General features: G+C 47.4%; 1 protein-coding gene across 1 annotated transcript in view; it reads left to right on the top strand.

Annotated features, from left to right (window-relative positions):
- Window positions 1-20,446, top strand: part of xpo4 (exportin 4) — a 77,148-nt gene that overhangs the window by 24,116 nt on the left and 32,586 nt on the right. Inside the window, exon 7 of the mRNA XM_063213737.1 lies at window positions 7,289-7,401. Within this exon, the coding sequence (XP_063069807.1) occupies window positions 7,289-7,401 (113 nt within the window). The remainder of the gene's footprint in view (window positions 1-7,288; window positions 7,402-20,446) is intronic.

The raw sequence follows: 20,446 nt of genomic DNA, 5'->3' as shown, positions 1-20,446 counted from the left end.
TTGTGTGTGTGTGTGTAAATGCGTATATGCTTGGGTGCGTGTGTGTGGTTTTAAGTGTGTGCATGTCTCTCATGTGTTCCTCTGTGTCTCTGCGTCTAAGAGTGGCTGTGACAGTGGCATGCGTGTCATCCGGCGCCGCCGCCGCACCACGTGTACGTGTCATCTGTGTGAGCCGGCAGATGCGCCAGTACTACAGCGTGTCTCTCCACACGCCCCCTGACCTCTACTGAGGGGGAGGGCCGGGGAGAGTGTGTGCGTGCGTGTCTGGTGGGCTGGAGAGGGGAATGAGGTGGGGTGAGGTGGTGGTGGTGGTGAGGATGATGATAATAACTTAGGTTATTATTATTGGGTTATCATTAGGGGGTTCGTATTTGGTTATTATATGGTGGGGGTTATTGCTAGCATATTATTCTTTAGTTATTATTAGGTTATGAATTGGGTGTTATTGTGTGTTGGCTAGGGCAGCCGCAGCTCATTAGCAGGCCTTGTGCCAGTCGTGTGCCTCTTCAGTGGTCAGCACGGGGGGTTGACGGACAGTTGTCTGGGCCAATAGGTCCCAAGGGAGGCGTGCACACGCTCTTGACCCGTAACAGAAGGAGCCTCCTTAAGCCTGCTGGACCCACCGGAGACGATGAGGGGGTGAAGAGGGCAGTGAAGGGGCACTAGGAGACGAGTGGAAGGAACGAACAGAAATGGGGATGGATTGATGAATAAAGACGTGTAGAGATGAGCGGGATGCCGCCGGCCCGTTGTGAAAGTGTTAGCCTCTAGAAGTTTATCAGTCAGTTCTTATTATGGAGTGTTGTTGGCACACAGGATTTGGTCAAAAGTCGTTCACCCATTCCACAGGTGGACTTCTTTGTTTAAATGCTGATGGAGAGGCGCACGGGGGGGAGAATGAAATGAGAGAGGAAAGTGAATTGCATGATGAAAGGAAGAGAGGGACACTGATGCATGAAGTCATAATAATAATCATATTAATCTTTATAGTAATACATTACAAGTTTACAAGGTATTTATTGCCATGTACTCATGAATTCAAGAATTCATAAGTAATGGCAAGTTTCTTTGCTTATAAAAATCCCAAAAAGTAAAAAAGATCCCAAAAAGTCTCAGCAGTTAAAAAAAAAAAAAAAAACGCATTAAAAACATTAACCTTAGTTTTATATAGTGCCTTTCAAAGTGCCCAAGGTCATTTTACTGTATGGGTAAAGACAAAAAATTAAAACCCAGGATGGAATGTATAGGCAATAGGCATGAAAGAATTGAAGGAGTGATGTATTGGAGATGGAAAGAGAGACAGAGCAAGAGAATGAGTGGAATGAGAAGAAGCTGGAAAGAGTTTGGAGATCAGGAATGGGGTGGAGTGATGAGGGAGGGGTAGTGGAAAGAGAGAGAGAGCGAGAGAGAGATCAGAAAGGAGAGGGAGACCAGAAAGAGGAGGACTGAGTGAGGGAGAATGAGACATTAGAGGAGCCTCCGTATTAAAGGAGAGGAGAGAGAGAATGAGGTGTGGGGATGCAGTAAGAGAGCCAGAATAGACAGAGTTGGGGGCAGAGAAAGAGAGAGAGGAGAGAAGAGATGGAGGGTGAAGGAGAGAGAAAGAGGGGGAGGGGAGCAGTAGGGCATTCCTGAAGTGTTATTCCACATGTCCAACAAAGTTTGGCATCGTGTATGTGTGTGTCATGGGGTCTTCAGTGGAGGATGTGACACGTAAACCCCTGTGTGCGGACACACACACACACACACACACACACACACACACACACACACACACACACACACACACACACACACACACACACACACACACACACACACACACACACACACACACACACACACACACAGGCATTCTGCCCTTGCCAGCATTTGAGAAACGGCCCCCGAAAGCAAACACTCAGACATGTCTGTTTGATGCCACACACGCACACACACACACCCACGCCCACTCATTCGTACACAAACACGCTCTCCCGTCTGACACTGTATACACACACGCGTACACACACCTTCACATGGCAGCTCGTTTAGCTCAGGTTTGACACCGGTTAACGAGAGGTCTGAGCTGATTAAAGTCACACACACACACACACACACACACACACACACACACACACACACACACACACACACACACACACACACACACACACACACACTCCGAGGCGCCCGAGTTCACACACTTCCCAGCACCTCTGCAGCGTAACACTCCATAAGTCACCCACTCCTGCCTTACCAAGCACCTCAGTCTGTCTCACACTCACTTAACACATGCACTTCACACACCCACACACAGATACATGCACTCACTTTCTCTCTCTCTCTCTCTCTCTCACACACACACACACACACACACACACACACACACACACACACACACACACACACACACACACACACACACACACACACACACACACACACACACACAAACACACAAACACACACACACATAAACACACTTTACACACACACACACACACATAAACACACTTTACACACACACACACACACACACACACACACACACAAACACACACACACATAAACACACTTTACACACACACACACACACACACACACACGCATGCACTTCACTTACACCCACACACAGACACATATCCTTACATACATGCATTCACTTTTGCTCTGCCTCCTGTGCTAATACACACACACACACACACACACACACACACACACACACACACACACACACACACACACACACACACACACACACACACACACACACACACACACACACACACACACACACACACCACAGACTTCCACATTCACTTGCATCACTCACAGATACTTCCACACCCACACGTTTACTTCCATTGCCACACACACACGCACACTTATAACTATACACACATACCAGAGCTTGACATTAACTTTTTCACCCACCGGCCACGGTGGCTAGTGATTTTCCCGAGTCCCTAGCCATTCAGATATTCCACTAGCCACAGATTTTATATTGCTTTTTTCTTTATCATGATGATGTACGTCTAACTCCAGAAGATGTGGTGCCAAAGCAAGATGATTTCTACAAGGAAGTACGTATATCAAGCAAATAGAAATCAAGCTCAGCTTTTCTTGAACTAGAATATAAACAATTAATACCCAAGGGGCAAACAACAGAATATAGTGCAAGATGTGTATGTCATACCGAGGAACAAACTGCCAGCCAAATTGGCTAGTATCACTGAAAGTAATACTAGCCAAAACCAAGTTTTACCAGCATTTGGCCGGTTTGCAGGTGCCAGTGTCAAGCCCTGACACATACAGAGACCGCTACCTTGTGCGCCACAGGCTTTTTACTCAGCTGCACATCGTATTTCATAGAAATTTGTTTCAGACTAGAACCACTACCACCACACAGACACCGGCACAGGCACACAGACACACACACACACAACCAGATCTCACATTTCTCTTTTGGTCTTTCGTTCTTTCTTTCACTCTTTCATTTGCTTATCCTCTTTTTCCTTTCTTTCTGTCACTCTTTTTCTTTCTTCCTTTGTTCTGCTCTTTCTTTTGTCTGTTTTTCTTTCTATCTTTCATAATTTCTATTTTTCATTATTTCACTCCCTCTCTCTTGTGTGATTTTGTTTCCCCCGCTTTCTGTCTTTTTTCTTTTTCTCTTTCTCTTTCTTTTTTTCACCGTTTTTACAAGCAGGTCTCTGGCAGGGCAGAGAGAAAGTTTCCCTCCCCGGTGTAACTGGCGTCTTTTTTAAATTGGCAAATTAGCGCAGAGCAATCAGAATGGTTTGGGTTCATGTCATGGACACGTAGCCAACATATTACACAACCACAAGCCATAGGGCACCTTTCTGGTCAGAAAGAAGGCTCAAGGGTTTGGGTTCAAGCCCTTGACGTATAGCCAACATATTACATAACCATAGACACCAGGCACCTCTCTGGTCTGAAGGGTTTAGGTTCAGGTCCTGAACGTAACTGTTACTAATAAATGATATTAACCACAATGGAGCCTCTGTACACACCAGACACTACTCCTGGGGGGGGGGTCAAGTCTAGTTTCCACTGCCCTGATGACAAATAAAAAAAAGCGTACGTGAAAAAATTAGCGTACGTGTAATGGAAACTTAAAGATGAGGATGCAGCGTTTGTGTGTGTGTGTGAGGGGGCGGAGGCGGCACGGTGTGATTGTCTCATTGTGTGTGTATGTCCATGCAAGAGAATTTTAGGGATGGCTCTGTGTGTGTGTGGGTGTGTGTGTGTGTGCCTGTGTGCCTGTGTGCGTGTGTGTGTGTGTGTGTGTGTGTGTGTGTGTGTGTGTGTGTGTGTGTGTGTGTGTGTGTGTGTGTGTGTGTGTGTGTGTGTGTGTGTGTGTGTGTGTGTGTGTCAGGGCGCATTGCGGTAGCCCCAGTTAAAAGTTCAGCTGCCGCGTCTCCTGAAATGTGGGAGGCTGGAAAGTTCCTCCAGCAGTCATCTGCCCCCGCACCCCCATATATAAAACAAGGTGTGTGTGTGTGTGTGTGTGTGTGTGTGTGTGAGAATGATTTTCCACACCAATATATAAAACGGGGTGTGTTATTCCTTTATGTGTGTGCGTTGCCTTTGTATATGTTCATACATTGCTCATACATGTCCCTTTTAATTAATGCATTGACTTTTTGAGCACTCCTAGTCCAGACTGTGTATGTTTGATATTCTCCTGGTTTTTTTGAGTGTGTTTTATGAACACTGTGTGCTCGCGGTGGTCAGCGGTGTGTCTGCCCCATTACTTTAGAGATTCCTTATGTTAAATTACTGCTCTTGGACAGACACACACACACACACACACACACACACACACACACACACACAGGGACGCGCACACACAGGGACGCGCACACACAGGGAAGCACACACTGGGACGCAGAGTTTGGCCTTAGCCCTGTAATACCTTGTCAACTCCCTCTACATAAACACACTTTTAAAATCCATAAACCCAAGTGGAGGCGGTGTGGTCAGCAGAGATTGAAAAACATTCACGCTTGTCAACGCGTGCACTCAACAGGGCCAGATTAACAAGTCATTAGGGATAACAATACCAATATATCTAGCTAATTCTCCATCAGACACACACACACACACACACACATATACACACACACACACACACACACACACACACACACACACACACACACACACACACACACACACACACACACACACACACACGGCAGCTGATACGCCATCCAATGGAAAAGTGTGGTCATGTGTGTGATCACTCTAGATCTAGTTTCATCTGTCACCTTTGGTGACACACAGACATGTGCACGGCCCCAGTCCGGAGGACATGCATGCAAACGTGGTGTGATAATGTGGTCCGCTACTTTAACACCACACATATATATATATATATACTTTATGCAATTGCGACAATTTTTTTAGGGCGTATTCACACCTACCCCGGTCCAGACCAAATGGACCAGATTTTTGTTGGTTCGGACCTTTTGGGATGGTCTGAATACAAACCACCGAACTCTGGTCCGGACCTAACAAGCGGTCATTTTGAATATTATTTATTATTTAAGTTGATATTCTATGGAATTTACCTAAATTAAGCCCATACTTCTGTCACTATACACACAGACACACACACACACACACACTCAGTCATCAAATGCGCACGTTAAATACAATTGCACCATGGCTGCTAAGAAATGTAATTTGTCTCTCTCACACATTCACATACAAACCCCCTCTGTGGCCTTTGTGTCCAGGCAGACAGTCACCACAGCAATGCCCAGTGCTGCTGGTTCTCACCACTCATCTAGCCAACCAAGCATCCTCTCTCTCTCTCTCTCTCTCTCTCTCTCTCTCTCTCTCTCTCTCTCTCTCTCTCTCTCTCTCTGCCCTCTGGTCTGGCTGCCCTCCAGCACCCAAGACTGACCTAAGGGCCTCACCGGCCTCCCAGTGCCCAGTCTCTGGCCTCTCTCGCTGGACTCCCGAGTCTCTCTCCCCCCTTGCTGTCCCTCTTCCTCTCCTCTCCTTCATCCTTGAGAATTTTGCTCAGCTTTTCTCTTCTCAGCTAAGCTCCATTCCCCTACCACACCACACCGCAGGTTCACTCAGAGTTCTGTGGCAGCAGTGGCGGTGGCGGCAGCAGCAGGGGCGCTATTTTTACCCCGTGCCGTAAAGACGGCTGTGTGACTGTGGAGGAGGAAGAGCGAAAGAGTGGGAGACGGAGAGAAAGAGCAAGAAAAGGAGCGAGAGAAAGAAAAGAAAGAGAACTCTCATAGAGGGAGAGAAAGAAAGAGCAAGAGAGAGCAGAAAAGGGGGATGAGGGAGAGAGAGGGAAAAGAAAACGAAACCTTGTGGTGCTTTGAGACCCAGACATAGTTTGTAGCCTTAAGCTGGCACCTGTCTCAGAGAATGTGTGTGTGCTTGTGTGCGCGCTCAACTGTGCCAGTGTGTGTCTGTTTCTGTCTGTGCCCACAGTGACAACGTGGTCGTGTCTGGTGTGTGTGTGTGTGTATGGAGGGAGAGTGACTATGGGTCCAGCCTTGTGGAATGCTGGCCTGTGCCGGTGACTGTCTTTGATCATGCATTCCTGTGGGAGTTTCCTTGAGGGAGAGAGCAAGGAGAGAGAGAGAGGAAGAAAGAGCAAGCGTGCAAGGAGAAAAGAGAGAGAAGGAGAAGGAGAGATCACTTGGGGCAAAGCCTCTGACACGAGGAGGCAGGCTATTTGAAGGAGGAAGAGAAGAGAAGAGAGGAGGGACAAGGAGGAGGAGAGAAGAGAAGAAAGAAAGCGACAGAGACAGAGGGTGGGAAAAGAGACAGCGTGTGTGAGTGTCTTACAGAGACTTTCCACTTCCAAAGGGGAAAGAGTGGGAAGCAACCTGATTTTTATAACGTTAAAGAGGAGGAGAGCGGAGCAGAGAGGTCAGCAAAGACATAAACAGGTCTTAAAGGCCAGGTCAGGAACAATTTTAGTGACATTGAGAAACGCAACTTTTTACGCTGAGAAGGACACATGCAGTGGAAGAGATTATGAGAGTGAGGGGGAAAACAGACTAAAAGGCAGGGGAAGAAAGGTTAAATAAGAGAAAAGCTTGAGGCCAATCTTGCCAGCCTGAGGTAGTGGGTGTTTGTGGTGTTTTTGAGCGGGCAAACCAAACCTTCCAGTGTGTAGTCAGTGACTGTGTGTGACGCACAAGTTGTGTATGACTCGTTGCTGAGTGTGTATAGTGTTGTGTCAGTGAGGCACAAGTGTGTGTAGCGTGTGTGTGTATGATGATGCTGTTGGCCTTAACGGGGCGTGCACTGGGCCGGCACTACATCGCCATGTTCGAGGCCACCCAGAACGTCATGCTCAAGCCTACGGAAGCCTGGAGGGATGCCCTGCTGGACACACGCGTCATGGACCTCTTCTTCACAGTAAGTCTCAAACACCTTATTTTATTATTATTATTATTATTTGTGCGTGCGTGCGTGTGCTTTGGAAGTGCACGCATAGATCCATCTCCAAGTCTCGCACAGTTTGTTTGTTCTGTGTGTGTGTGTATGTGTGGCACGTCCATGTGTGTATTGGCAACGCATGTCATTGACTCTGTGTGTGTGTTTTTGTGTGGGTGGGTGTGTGTGTGTGATACTTTTATTATTTGTGTCTTTTTTCGTGTGTGTGTGTGTGTGTGTGTGTGTGTGTGTGTGTGTGTGTGTGTGTGTGTGTGTGTGTGTGTGTGTGTGTGTGTGTGTGTGTGTGTGTGTGTGTGTGTGTGTGTGTGTGTGTGTGTGTGTGTGTGTGTGTGTGTGTGTATTTGAGAGGGTTTCTTTCTTCAGTTTTCATCAGCTGGTCCTCTGCTGTGCGTGTGTGAGAGGGAGGGACGAAGGGGGGTTTCATATCTCACTTTACTGGAGGGCATTTAATATCCGTTTGTTTTTGCGTCATCAGCGGAGAGAGCTGAAGTAGCCATCTTGATGTGTTATTGCTTTTGGAAAGCCCTCTTCATCTTCCCTCCTGTAATATATCTTTGCTCTCATCTCCTATTCCTTTTTAACACATTCAATACCAGCCATTTTTTGGAATTTTAGCTGCCAATTTCATCATTTTTTGTCATTTTTTTGAACAGCCACCGAATATTTCGTCTTCAACCTACAGACACATGTCAGGGCCCAAAATTTCAGATGTCTGTATGTTTTTACAGTTCGTTCCTAGCGTATTCTATTCCAAAGTTATTCAAGTCTAAGTGAGCAGTGGTTTAGGTAGAAATAGCGTTTTTCACTATTCGAACAGAGATAAAGCCATTTTTGTCACGGGTGGGCTCTTTGAGTCTCCAAGTTTAAATTGCGAGTCTAAATGCATTTTCACGTCCGAAGAACAACTCCAGTAGCTTCCAAGTAAACTATTTCGATGCAAAAATCACCTGGTCAGGCTATTGTACAGAGCCACATCATCTGAAATGCTAGCTAGCTAATGTCACTTGACTGGCAGTTTTCGTTCTGTAGATAAAAGTAGACGTGCCAAAGTACTCACCCACAATTAGGTTACTTCCTGCTGTGTTGTATGCTGTTTTTCATTACAACCTTCCATTTTACACCTATCTTGATGACATCAAAACTCATTATCCTTCCATCATATGTTTAGGAGCAGGCTAGCTAGCAAGGCACTGACAGGACGTGTTAATTCTCTACGAAGTAACTTAAGACGTGACGTGACATGATCAGGAAGTGGTTTGATTCGCTATAACAAAACTCAAATACTGTGTGTAATAAAAATGCACAGATGATGAAATATCCAGATCCTGACTTTGTAGGAGTTTTGACTTTGTAGGTGTTTTCATGATCTATGTCAGTTCTGTTCATCACATTATCACGAAAATCACACAGAATGTGCGTTAGAATGTGTTGATTCAGAATCCATTAAAAAAACCCGTAAAAACGTAATTTTACGCTTTGGGAGCCAACGCATGGGAGGGAAAAACTTACTTTTACGTGACTTGGGAGTCAATGTGTTAAGAGTCTCTGCCATTGTCCTGTTTTTTTGCCTTAAAGAGAGCTCTTTTTCTTTTTCCTTAGTAGTTTTTTTTCTCTTCCCAATTTTCATCTTCTACTTTACCTGGCCTGAAATGTTCTCCTTTGCTTCATTTTATTTCTATGTTCTTTGTTTATTTGTTTATTTATTTATTTATTATTTTTCTGTCCTGCACCGTTTCCCTTGTTGGTGTCTACAGTCCTTTTCTCTCCTCCCATCTCCTATCCATTTCCACCTTTAAAGGTTTTGAACTTTTTAAAATGTATTGATGTGACCAAACTTATTTAATCTATTTATTCAATTATTTATATCATTGTAGATTTTTAATTTGAGGCGAATTCTATTACCTGTACTGGCCATGAAATAGCCACAGTTGCATATTTGGCCATAAATGTAAACAAACAAACAAATCTCCTATCCATTTCTCTCTGCAATGTCTCAGCAAGTCTTTCATCTCCTGTCCTCTCCTCTCACCTCTCAGCAGTGTCTACCAGATCTTTCGAGTTTGTCTCTCTTCATGCACTCTGACTGTATCACCTTTTGTGATTTTAATTAATTTAATTTAATTCTAAATACCACATACATTGTAGATGCGAAATAAGCAAAGGACATTATTAACTCCCCAATAGATCATCAGATTTCTACATGATGCACTCTTCCCATTTTCACTGCTCTTTAGGGTTACACACACAATATTTCATGTTACAACTGTTTCCATCTTTCTATCATACACGCAATGATATGTTCCACTAAATTATCACGCTTCTTTTAAGAATGCTGTCTGTATGTAAATGTATACTTTCGTCTTATTTTCCGAGCACTATCCCTTTCTTTAACATCATTCTGTCCTTTTTCCTTCTTTTTCTCACTTCATCACCTTTTTTATCTCATCTCTTCTTCTCTCTCTTCCTTTTCCATTCATTTTTTTCAGCTGTACAGTATGTCATTCTAAAGAACAGATTTATTCATTTGGGATTTCCCCACATCTATTTGTCTCGTTAGCTTACACACACTCCTGTGACTGTACACACACACACGTGCACACACACCAATACATGCATTCTCTCTCTCGCTCGCTCTCTCTCTCTCTCTCTCCCTCTCTCTCTCTCTCTCTCCCTCCCTCTCCCTCTCCCTCTCTCTCTCTCTCCCTCTCTCTCTGTTTCTCTCTCTCTCTCTCTCTCTCTCTCTCTCTCTCTCTCTCTCTCTCTCTCTCCCTCCCTCTCCTTCTCCCTCTCTCTCTCTCTCTCTCTCTCTCTCTCTCTCTCTCTCTCTCTCTCTCTCTCCCCCTCTTCCATTCTTTTCCATCTCCGTGTTGTCAAAAGGTCAGTGTGTGTGTGTGTAAGAAAGCTTTGCTGTTATTTTACGGTTGCTGACCTGTGGCTGGAGTGTTAGTTTAAACGGCACGTCTGGAAATAGCCGACGCCGAAAAATGTCTTGTTGGCTATGGACGTGCGCGTGCACGTCCGTGTGTGAGCAAGGCAGACAGATTGAAAGAAAAGGAGACAGGGGCTTTAGATGTGTGTGTGTGTGTGCGTGTGTATGCGAGTGTGCGCGTGTGTGTGTGTGTGTGACAGCTGCTCCATATGCTGGTTGTTGGGGAACTGTCAGGGAGAGTTTGCCGCGATCAAAGCATATGTGGGGAGCTGTGTCAAGATGTGTTTCTGGACATGCTCTGTGTGTGTGGGTCTGCTGGCTGGCTCTTATGCTGTGTGTGCATGTGTGTGCAAGTCTAATGTTTGTGTGCATGTTGTGTGTATTTGTGTGATTATGGGGCATAAATGGCTATCAGACTCTCTGCCAGGCTTGTCTGGACCTCATCACCGAGTTAATGTACATGTGTGTCTGACAGAGAAAGACAGACCGACTTTGTGTGTCAGTATGAGAGAGAGGGAGGCAGACTGTGTTCGTGTGTGTGTGTGTGAGTGAGAGAGAGACTGTCTGATTGTGTGTGTGTGTGTGTGCACGTGCATATGCATATGTGGAATAATCTCCGTCAGCTCGGTCCTGTCCTCATCCAGGCATTGCCTCTCTCTCTGTCTCTCTCTCTCTCTCTCTCTCTCTCTCTCTCTGTCTCTCTGTCTCTCTGTCTCTCTCTCTCTCTCTCTCTCTCTCTCTCTCTCTCTCTCTCTCTCTCTCTCTCTCTCTCTCTCTCTCTCTCTGCCAAATAAAGCCCCAGTTCATTACACACAGGCTATTTAGCCCTTTGCCAAATACTGCCTCATGACATGGGTCACCCACTGGAAAGGCTTAGGGGACTAGCCTTTGGTGATATATGTATATCGATAAATAATTTCTTTTTGTTACATTAGTTAATCATACATGAAAAATTAAATAAATAATAGTTTGTTATTATTTATCTCCAGGGTACTTGTGTTACGGCTATTGCCTCTTTTTCAAATGAGTCCTGAACAGGAGAGCAGCAATACTAGGCAGTTATTGAAATAGCATTAAGGTCATATTGGGTAGTATCACATATTGAGGTAATGTTGCCATGTCTATTGCATAAGCTGCAATATAATGCATTTCCTATTTCCACCCAATCTCCTTCTCGATGTTATACGGTTGCTAGATAATGCTCCAGTGCCCTGCAGCTCTTGTGGTTGGGGGGGGAGTATTGTATGCGCAAACAAGGCGTGAAGGTGTAAACACCCCCATAGTCTGCTCCACAGAAAGATCTGGACAGCTGCCAAATCATGCCCCACCTCGGTCATTATGCCTTGAGGAGCTGGTGGACTTGAGATGTCAAGGAGGTGGCAGGGGTGGTGGTGGTGGTGGTGTTGAGAGTCTATTGTTGTGGTCTTTGCCACGTTGTAAACAAGGCGGTGGAGGTGGAGGTTATTGAGGTGGTGTTGATGATGGCTGCTGTTGTGCTGTTGCATTGTAAACATGGTGTGACGTCATTGGGACTGGAGGTGGTGGAGGTGGTGTTTACAATGTGGCAGACTCCATAACAACAAACAATAAACACGGTGAGATTACATTTGGTGGACATTGCAGCATGAGAATAATGGGAATATGGGAATGTTGATTGTGATGGTGGTGATGGTGGTGGTGGTGTGGGTGGTTAGTAGTTGTGGTGTCTGTGTTGCATTGTAAACATGGTGTGGCGTCATGGGCTGAAGACATCACTGCTGTTTGGATGAGGTCATATCAGGCATGGTTAGTGGCATCAAGCATGTCTAGACGAGCATGATTGTGTGTGTGTGCGCGCGCACGTGCATGTGAGTGACGGAGAGATACACGCATACATACATCCTCGAAACGGACAGAACGACAGGCTCAAGAGAAAGAGAAACAGGTAGACTTGAGAAATGCATACAGATAGGGATTGTGAAGTCCCATGCTGCTTTACACAATGGATCGGAAAGACGGCGTGGATTCTATCCCTCAGCGAGGGTTCCAGATCTTGGGCCCCAATCAGAGAGCGCGGGTAGGGGTGGAAAGGCGATGACTGCAGCTTGTTTGAATAGATATACAACTGACACGATTGGCTAGTACCCATTCGGAATGCCTAATAAGCGGCCATGGGCGATCGTTAAAACCACACCTTTCCTACAAGAAATTGCATAAGTGGCTTTTAGGTTATCTTACTGGTGAAATCATCTGGTGTTGTTAACCAGGCAAATTGTGACCCACCCAAGAGAAATAAATGGAGGGGGGGTGGGGGCTGGACATAGACATTGTAAAAGATGGAGAGACTCATATAGAGAGCAATAGACCAAGCGAGACATTGGAGCTAGACGGGTCCTTTCATCACTTTCAGGGAATGAGGGGTGGTGGTGTTCGTCAGTGTCGGCATTTCTTAATTGCTTGTTTTTGAGGCCTGTCTGGTGTAGTTGTGGCGGTTGCGGTTTCAGACTTGGGCTGCTTCTTTGCCCAGTACATATTTTATAGAGGCGGACCCATCCCAAGTCTACACCGTTTTTATTGGCCTATTTGTCTGCTTTGGGACTGCCACTGGGGAAGTTTATTCACCCATTGAAAGGGTTGCTGTGCTATGTTCTGTTGTGTTGTTGTTTTGGGCACAGCAGGGCAGGCCTTTCTTTGTGTGTGTGCGTTTGTCAGCGTGTGTATGTGCATTTCTCTGCGTGTGTATGTGGGTTTGTCTGCGTGCGTATGTGCGTGCGTGTGTGTGTATTTGTGTGCATTTGTGTCTGCATGCGCGCATGTACCCATGTGCATTTATGCATTTGTTGCTTTGATTTGCTCCAACAGTGTCGAGCTGGCCTTCACACATGCCCCTCGTTGGATTGTTGGGGTGTCGAGTTGTAGCAGGTTTTTAGGGAGGGCGTCCCTGTCAAATTGGGGTGGTGGGGGTCAAGGTTTAGCTCGTCTTAAGTGTGCGCGTGCCGTGTCTGTGGTATGCGAGTGTGTGTGTCTATGCTCTATGGGGGTGGTGTGTGTCTGTTATTGTTGGGATCCAAAATGTTGTCAGCTGTCTTGGGGAATCTATATGGGCCAGAGACACCATGGGGGTCTGTGTGTGTGTGTGCGTGTGTGTGTGCATGTCTACTTGACAGAGGGGGAAATCTCTGTGTTTATCTTGTGTAACACTTGTGTTGGAATATCTGTGTTCTGTCACATTTGTCTGTGCTGAGTCAAGTGATTTGTGGCATTTTTTACAGTACTCTTCTTGTATGTCTTCCAGTTGTGATTTTATGGCTTGCATGCCGTTGTCGTTTTGAAGTGATCACCACAAGTGTGCGTGTGTGCCTGTACTTTTATGTGCGACACCGCAAAGATGATCCTTGTCTTCAAGTGTATGTGTGTGCGTGTGCGTGTGTGTTAAATCAGCTGTCAACCCTTTCTCATCTCAGCTGTGACTGTGACGGGCGAGGGACCATATTTCTTTTAACCCTCCTAAGTTTGGATTGTTGTGTGCGTGCGTGTGTGCGTGCGTGCGTGTGTGTGTGGGTTGCTTTTTTGGGAGGGGGTCAGGCACACGCCACCAGGTCTCCAGAGGTCAGCTGGGAGCAGCAGCTCAGCTGGCTTAGAGCTCCTGACCCACCCACACCCCAGAACCCCCCACACGGATTAGGGGTCTCCGTTTAACAACCCCCCCCACAGGCTGGCTCCCCCAAAATCCCCCTCATCAGCCTCCCTGTCTCCCCAAAATCTCTCCTCACCACCCCCTCACACACACACACAAAGCAAGCGCTCTCTCGACCCCGTTGGCGCTCTTCAAATTCCACCTCTTCCCTCTTGTCATCTCCCCAAAATCCCTCCACTGCTGACCCCGTTGGCTCAGAATCCCTCCGCTCCCCCTCTCCCTGGTCTCTGTCTCCTGCCCCTGCTGTTGGAGCGTGCCTCCCTATCCCGTCCATCCCTGAGCCATCCTCTCCCCCAAAATCCCACTCCCCTCCTCCCCTCTTCTGCCCCTGGTGTGGTGGCGCGTGCAGCCTGGATTAAGCCCTCTCTCCCTCCTCCACGCCACCCTCTACCACTCCACCTCACCCCACACAGGCAGCCCTGGAGTCTGGTGGGGGATCCCAGTTGGAGTTCCTAATCAAGGCTCTAGTGGCCAAACGGATTTTAGGGATGGAGGTAGGGAGAGAGAGGCAGAGAGAGGGAGAGAGAGGGAGAGAGAGGGAGAGAGAGAGAGAGAGAGAGAGAGAGAGGGAGGGAGGGAGGGAGAGGGAGGGAGAGGGAGGGAGAGAGAGGGATGTGTGAGAGTGTGAGAGCTCGAGAGAGAGAGAGAGAGAGAGAGCTAGAGAGAGAGCTAGAGAGAGAGAGAGAGAGAGAGAGAGCTAGAGAGAGAGAGAGAGAGAGAGAGAGAGAGAGAGAGAGAGAGAGAGAGAGAGAGAGAGAGAGAGAGAGAGAGAGAGAGAGAGAGAGAGAGAGAGAGAGAGAGAGAGAGAGAGAGAGAGAGAGAGAGAGAGAGAGAGAGAGAGAGAGAGAGAGAGAGAGAAAGTTGGGGAGTATTATACAGAGGGAGCAATAAGGAACATTGGGGGAGCAAGTGATCAGAGAGAGAGGCTGAGAGACCGAGAAAGACAGAGCGAGAGAATAGAGGAAAGTGTGGCGGAATGGCATATATATATCAATATATCTTGATGGTAATGGGAAGCTAGAGAGAGAATTAATAAAGTGAATATATAGCCTGATGATGAGGAAGAAAGAAGGAATTAAAGTTGAATGCAAAAAGGATGGAGAATGAGGGAAGACAAGAGACAGACAGACAGACAGAGAGACAGACGGAGAGAGCGAGACAGAGGGAGAGAGCAAGAGAGAGAGCGAGTGAGAGATGTTCAGAGGGAGCTTAGGAAAAGAATGAGATTGACAAGACGGATAACGGTAGGGACACATACACGCGAATTTGCGAACTTTGCCATTCATTCCTATGAGAGAGGCGAAGGCAAGCGATGGCGAGGCGAAGGCAAGCGACAGCAAGCGAACAGGAGCGAAGCGAAGCGAAATTATTAAAGAAAGTTTAATGTTATGCAAATGAGGAGCGAATTCGCCTGCCACGGCCCAATCAAATCAACAACATAACTGTTCCATTCCATTTGATTCGCCGCGACGACCTGATGACGGTTGGATTTCGCCTCTCTTCGCTTCGCCTGGCTTCGCCTCCTATGTGTCCCTACCGTAAGGAGGACTAGATGATAAAAGAGGGACAATTGGAGATAGATGAAGGAAAAATGAGAGAGGGGCACGCACAGAGGATGGAAGCTGGCAGACAGATGGACGGAGAGGAGTAGAGCGAAGGCCTGGTGTATAAATAGCATCTCCCCTCTGCTTTCTATTCTTTTAGCACCTAATAAAGCAGCAGCGCTAAGCTAACGCTCTAGCAGCAGGCCTGGAGGTTAAGGGGTTGGTTGTGTGCGTGTGTGCGCGTGTGTGCGTGTCGGGGTGTGCGTGTGTGCAGGTGTGTGTGTGTGTGTGCCTTCACCCTCACACACCGGGGGCCTCTCTCTCTCTCTCTCTCTCTCTCTCTCTCTCTCTCTCTCTCTCTCTCTCTCTCTCTCTCTCTCTCTCTCTCTCTCTCTCTCTCTCTCTTTCAAGTCAAGTAGGTTTTATTGTCAATTTCTTTACATGCACTGGTCATACAAAGAATTTGAAATTACATTTCTTGCTTTCCCATACAGACATAGACTAATCTAGGTAAGGACATAGACAGTATAGACATAGACAGTACTTATACATGGACTTAAGACAGTATGGACATAGACAGTGCTCATACAGACATTTAAAGTGCAAGACTGGACAACAGAAGACTTGTAGAGGACATACATTAAGAGGTATTGTTGTGCTTTTGTGCTTTTCCTAAAAAAAGTCCTTTATAGCGTTCTGACATGGTAATAGTAGCATTTTGAAGAAAAATAAATATTAAAAAGGTCTGTCAAGTACACCGGCAGCAGTGTGTGTGTGTGTGTGTGTGTGTGTGTGTGTGTGTGTGTGTGTGTGTGTGTGTGTGTGTGTGTGTGTGTGTGTGTGTGTGTGTGTGTGTGTGTGTGTGTGTGTGTGTGTGTGTGTGTGTGTGTGTGTGTGTGTGTGTGTGTGTGTGTGTGTGTGTGTGTGTGTGTGTATGTGTTTAGTGCAGGTAGAAGGTGCGGTGTGTGTGTGTGTGTGTCAGTGTGTGTCAGTGTGTGTATGTTTGGGTTTAGTGCAGAAAGTGCAGTGTGCTTGTGTGTGTGTGTGTGTGTGTGTGCGTGCGTGCGTGCGTGCGTGCGTGCGTGCGTGCGTGCGTGCGTGCGTGCGTGCGTGCGTGCGTGTTTTGAGTTAGTGCAGGTGGAATGTTCAGTCGCAGATATGGTGGTGGGGGATGGGGGGGGGGTTGTCAGTGGCCTTGCTGGCTAGAGGCTGACAGTGGAGGGAGAGTGGGTTGAGTGTTCAGCATCTTGATCGCTTGGTGCATTGTGCTACTCGCCAGCCTGGTGGTACGGGAACGGAGGCGCCTGTATCTCTTTCCAGAGGGCAGGAGGCTGAACAGTTTGTGTGCAGGGTGGCTTGTGTCTTTGATGATCATCAGTGCTTTCCGGGTGAGGCGTGTGGTGTAAATGTCCTGCAGGGAGGGGAGTGGTACTCCAATGATCTTCTTCGCTGTGTTCACAACACGCTGGAGTGTCTTCCTGTTTTTCTCCGTGCAGCTTCCTCCCCACACTGTGATGCAGTTGGACACGACGCTCTCTATGGTTCCTCTGTAGAATGTTGTCATGATGGAGGGTGTAGCACTTGCCTTCTTTAGTTTGCGCAGGAAGTAGAGACGCTGATGGGCCTTCTTCGCCAGTGATGTAGTGTTGGTGGTCCAAGAGAGGTCGTCGCTGATGTGCACTCCAAGGAACTTGGTGCTGCTCACTCTCTCCACAGCATCGCCGTCGATGGTCAGTGGTGGCAGTTGTTTTTGGACCCTTTGGAAGTTGACAACAATCTCCTTGGTCTTGTTGACATTCAGCAGGAGGTTGTTGTCTTTGCACCATCTGGCCAGCAGGTCTACTTCTTCTCCCTTGGTGATGAGGCCCACCAGTGTTGTATCATCCGCAAACTTCACTAGATGGTTAGTGCTGTGGGTCGTTGTGCAGTCGTGTGTCAGCAGCGTGAACAGCAGGGGGCTGAGAACACAACCTTGCGGACCCCCCGTGCTCAGGGTCAGGGTGCTTGAGGTGTTGTTCCCTACCCGTACTGCTTGTGGTCTTTGCATCAGGAAGTCCAGCAGCCAGTTGCAGAGGGAGGTGCTGAAACCTAGTTTGTCCAGTTTTCTGATGAGTTGTTGTGGTATTATGGTATTGAATGCTGAACTGAAGTCAATGAACAGCATTCTCACATATGAGTCTTTATTGTCCAAGTGGGTGAGGGCTGGATGGAGGGCAGAGCAAATTGCATCCTCCGTGGATCGCTTGGCTCGGTATGCGAACTGGTAGGGGTCTAGGGTGGGGGGTAGGGTGGCTTTGATGTGTGACAGGACTAGCCGTTCGAAGCACTTCATGATTATGGGCGTCAGTGCTACAGGACGGTAGTCATTGAAGCATGATGGTGATGATTTCTTCGGCACAGGTATGATGGTAGCAGCTTTGAAAAGTGATGGGATGACTGCTTGCTCCAGAGAGATGTTAAAGATGTCTGTGAAGACATCCTTCAGCTCTTCTGCACAATCCTTCAACACTCGGCCTGGTATGTTGTCTGGGCCAGCTGCTTTGCGTGGGTTGATGGTGGCCAGTGTCCTCTTAACAGTTTCTCTCTATCTTTCTGCATCTCCTGGGCATGTGTGCCGGCAGGTGACTTGCGTAAACATACACGTACACACACACACACACACACACACACATCCTCTTTCGGCCCTTACTCAGCTTATACATATCCATCACTTCTGCACGCGTGTGCACACATGCACAGTACTCTCACCCCTAACTCTGGCCTGGTTCCCTGGGGCATGTGTTCTGTGCTGGGCGGCTAACTCTGGTGTAAACAGCCAGTGGAGCCAGCGGCTACACACACACACACACACACACACACACACACACACACACACACACACACACACACACACACACACACACACGCACAGAGGTCTGCTGTGCCAGTGTTGGTGCTCTCAGCATCCAATTTTGCCGCCATGACGACTGTTGACTGTGCTCTGATTGCCCTACACACACACACACACACACACACACACACACACACACACACACACACACACACACACACACACACACACACACACACACACACACACACACACACACACACACACACACACACACACATTGGTAACAAGATCCCTCATTTGCTGAGATGGAATAGACAGAATGAGAAGGGGAAGAGAATGAAAATAGATAGAGAAAGGGAGAGAGGGAGAGAAAAAAAGAGACAAAACGAAAACACGTAATGGTGAGCGAGAGGGAGAGAGAGAGAGGGCTTGTGCAAGGAACGGGAGAAGGGAAGAGAATCTGAATTTGAATTTGAGAGTGTTTTGGAGATGCAAGAAAGAGACCGCAGAGTGTTAAAGAAAGAAAGAATGAAAGAAAGACAGATGTGTTTTGCAGATGGAGAGAAGAATAACGAGGGGCATGGAGGAGAAATGGAAGAATGATGGAGAGAGGTTGATGGAGTGTGCATGTTTTGCAGAGAGTGAGGAAATGGAAATGAACAGAGGAATAGTAGTAGAGATGGAAGAGTGGAGAGAAAGGAGTCTGAGAGGGAGAGAGAGGGAGGCGATTGTTTTTTTTTCCCAAGAGATTGAGAGAAACATGAGGAGGGAGAGACAAGAGATAAGAAGACAAAAGACAAAGATAAGAAGGAGCAATGGAGAAAGATGGATAGAGAGAGAGATGGAGAGAGATAATGATTGAAGTAGAGAGGTGGTGCATGTTCTTGGAGTGAGTGCATGGAGAGAGAGAGAGAGAGAGAGGTAATGAGGAGAGTGCACAGAGCGACTTGGAGCGAGAGAGTAGGATACAGTAATGAGAGAGGAGGAGGAGGAGAGAGAGGAAGTGCAAATCCATTCTCCCCAGAGGAGACAGACACAAGCCTTTGTCTTCTATAAATAGCATTCTCATTCTCCCTCTTCTCTCTCTCCCTCACTCCTGCTCTCTCCTGCTCTCTATCTTGCCATCACTCACACATTCTCTCTGTCATTCTGTGTAGTGTATAGCCCCCACCCTGCCTTTGTCTTTGGGGGGGGGGGGGGGTGTTGGGTCTTGTTGTGATTGGCCCTCCCCTGCTGCCAGTCTCTAACTATAGTCGGGCGCTCAGAGGGCCATTGGCATAGCTGGCATGGCGCGCATGTTCCTCCACGCAGCTGTTTTTAGAGAAGCGCACGCCGCTCACTCCACTCTTAAGCCTCTCTCTCCCTTGCTCACTCTCTCTCTCTCGCCCACTCTAACTCTCTTTCTCTCCCCCCCTGCTCCAATCACCTCTGTCTTGTCTCTCCTTTTCTCTTTCTCTCTTTCTCTTTCTCTTTGTCTCACCCCACCTCCCCTCTCTCTCTCTCCCTCCTTCTCTCTTCCTCCACTCGGTGTGGAGTGTAGAGCATGATTCCAGCCTCTGGAGAGGGGCTGCCGTGCGGAGCTGTGCTGTGCTGTGCTGTGCTGAGCTGAGCTGAGGTAGACTGGGCTAGCGGGTTAGCGGCAACACTAACGTTAGCCTCCCGGGCAGCAGACTGACAGAGGGGCACAGAGACGAGCGATCACTTCTGCAGCTGAGAAAAGGAGAGGTGCAGGACAAAGGGAAGAGGAAGGAGAGGACAGGAGTTGACTGTGACTGGAGAACTGTAAGGTTCTCTCTCTCTTTCTCTCTCTCTCTCGCTCTTGCTCTCTCTCTCTCTCTCTCTCTCTCTCTCTCGTTGCGTGGGGTTTCGGTTTGGATCAGTTTTGAGCTGAAGAGCTGAGCGGAGAGAAAAGACGCAGACTTTTTTTTTTTTTTTTTTAAACATCGCTCTGTACGGATCCTTCCTTTTTCACCTCCGCCTCTTCCTCTTTTTCCCCGTCTTTATTTTTCGTTCCGTCTTTGGCA

Source organism: Engraulis encrasicolus, chromosome 13, assembly GCF_034702125.1.
Source record: "Engraulis encrasicolus isolate BLACKSEA-1 chromosome 13, IST_EnEncr_1.0, whole genome shotgun sequence".
NCBI lineage: Eukaryota > Metazoa > Chordata > Actinopteri > Clupeiformes > Engraulidae > Engraulis > Engraulis encrasicolus.
The sequence above is the reverse complement of the archived record's forward strand: the minus strand, read 5'-3'. Positions and strand labels throughout refer to the sequence as shown.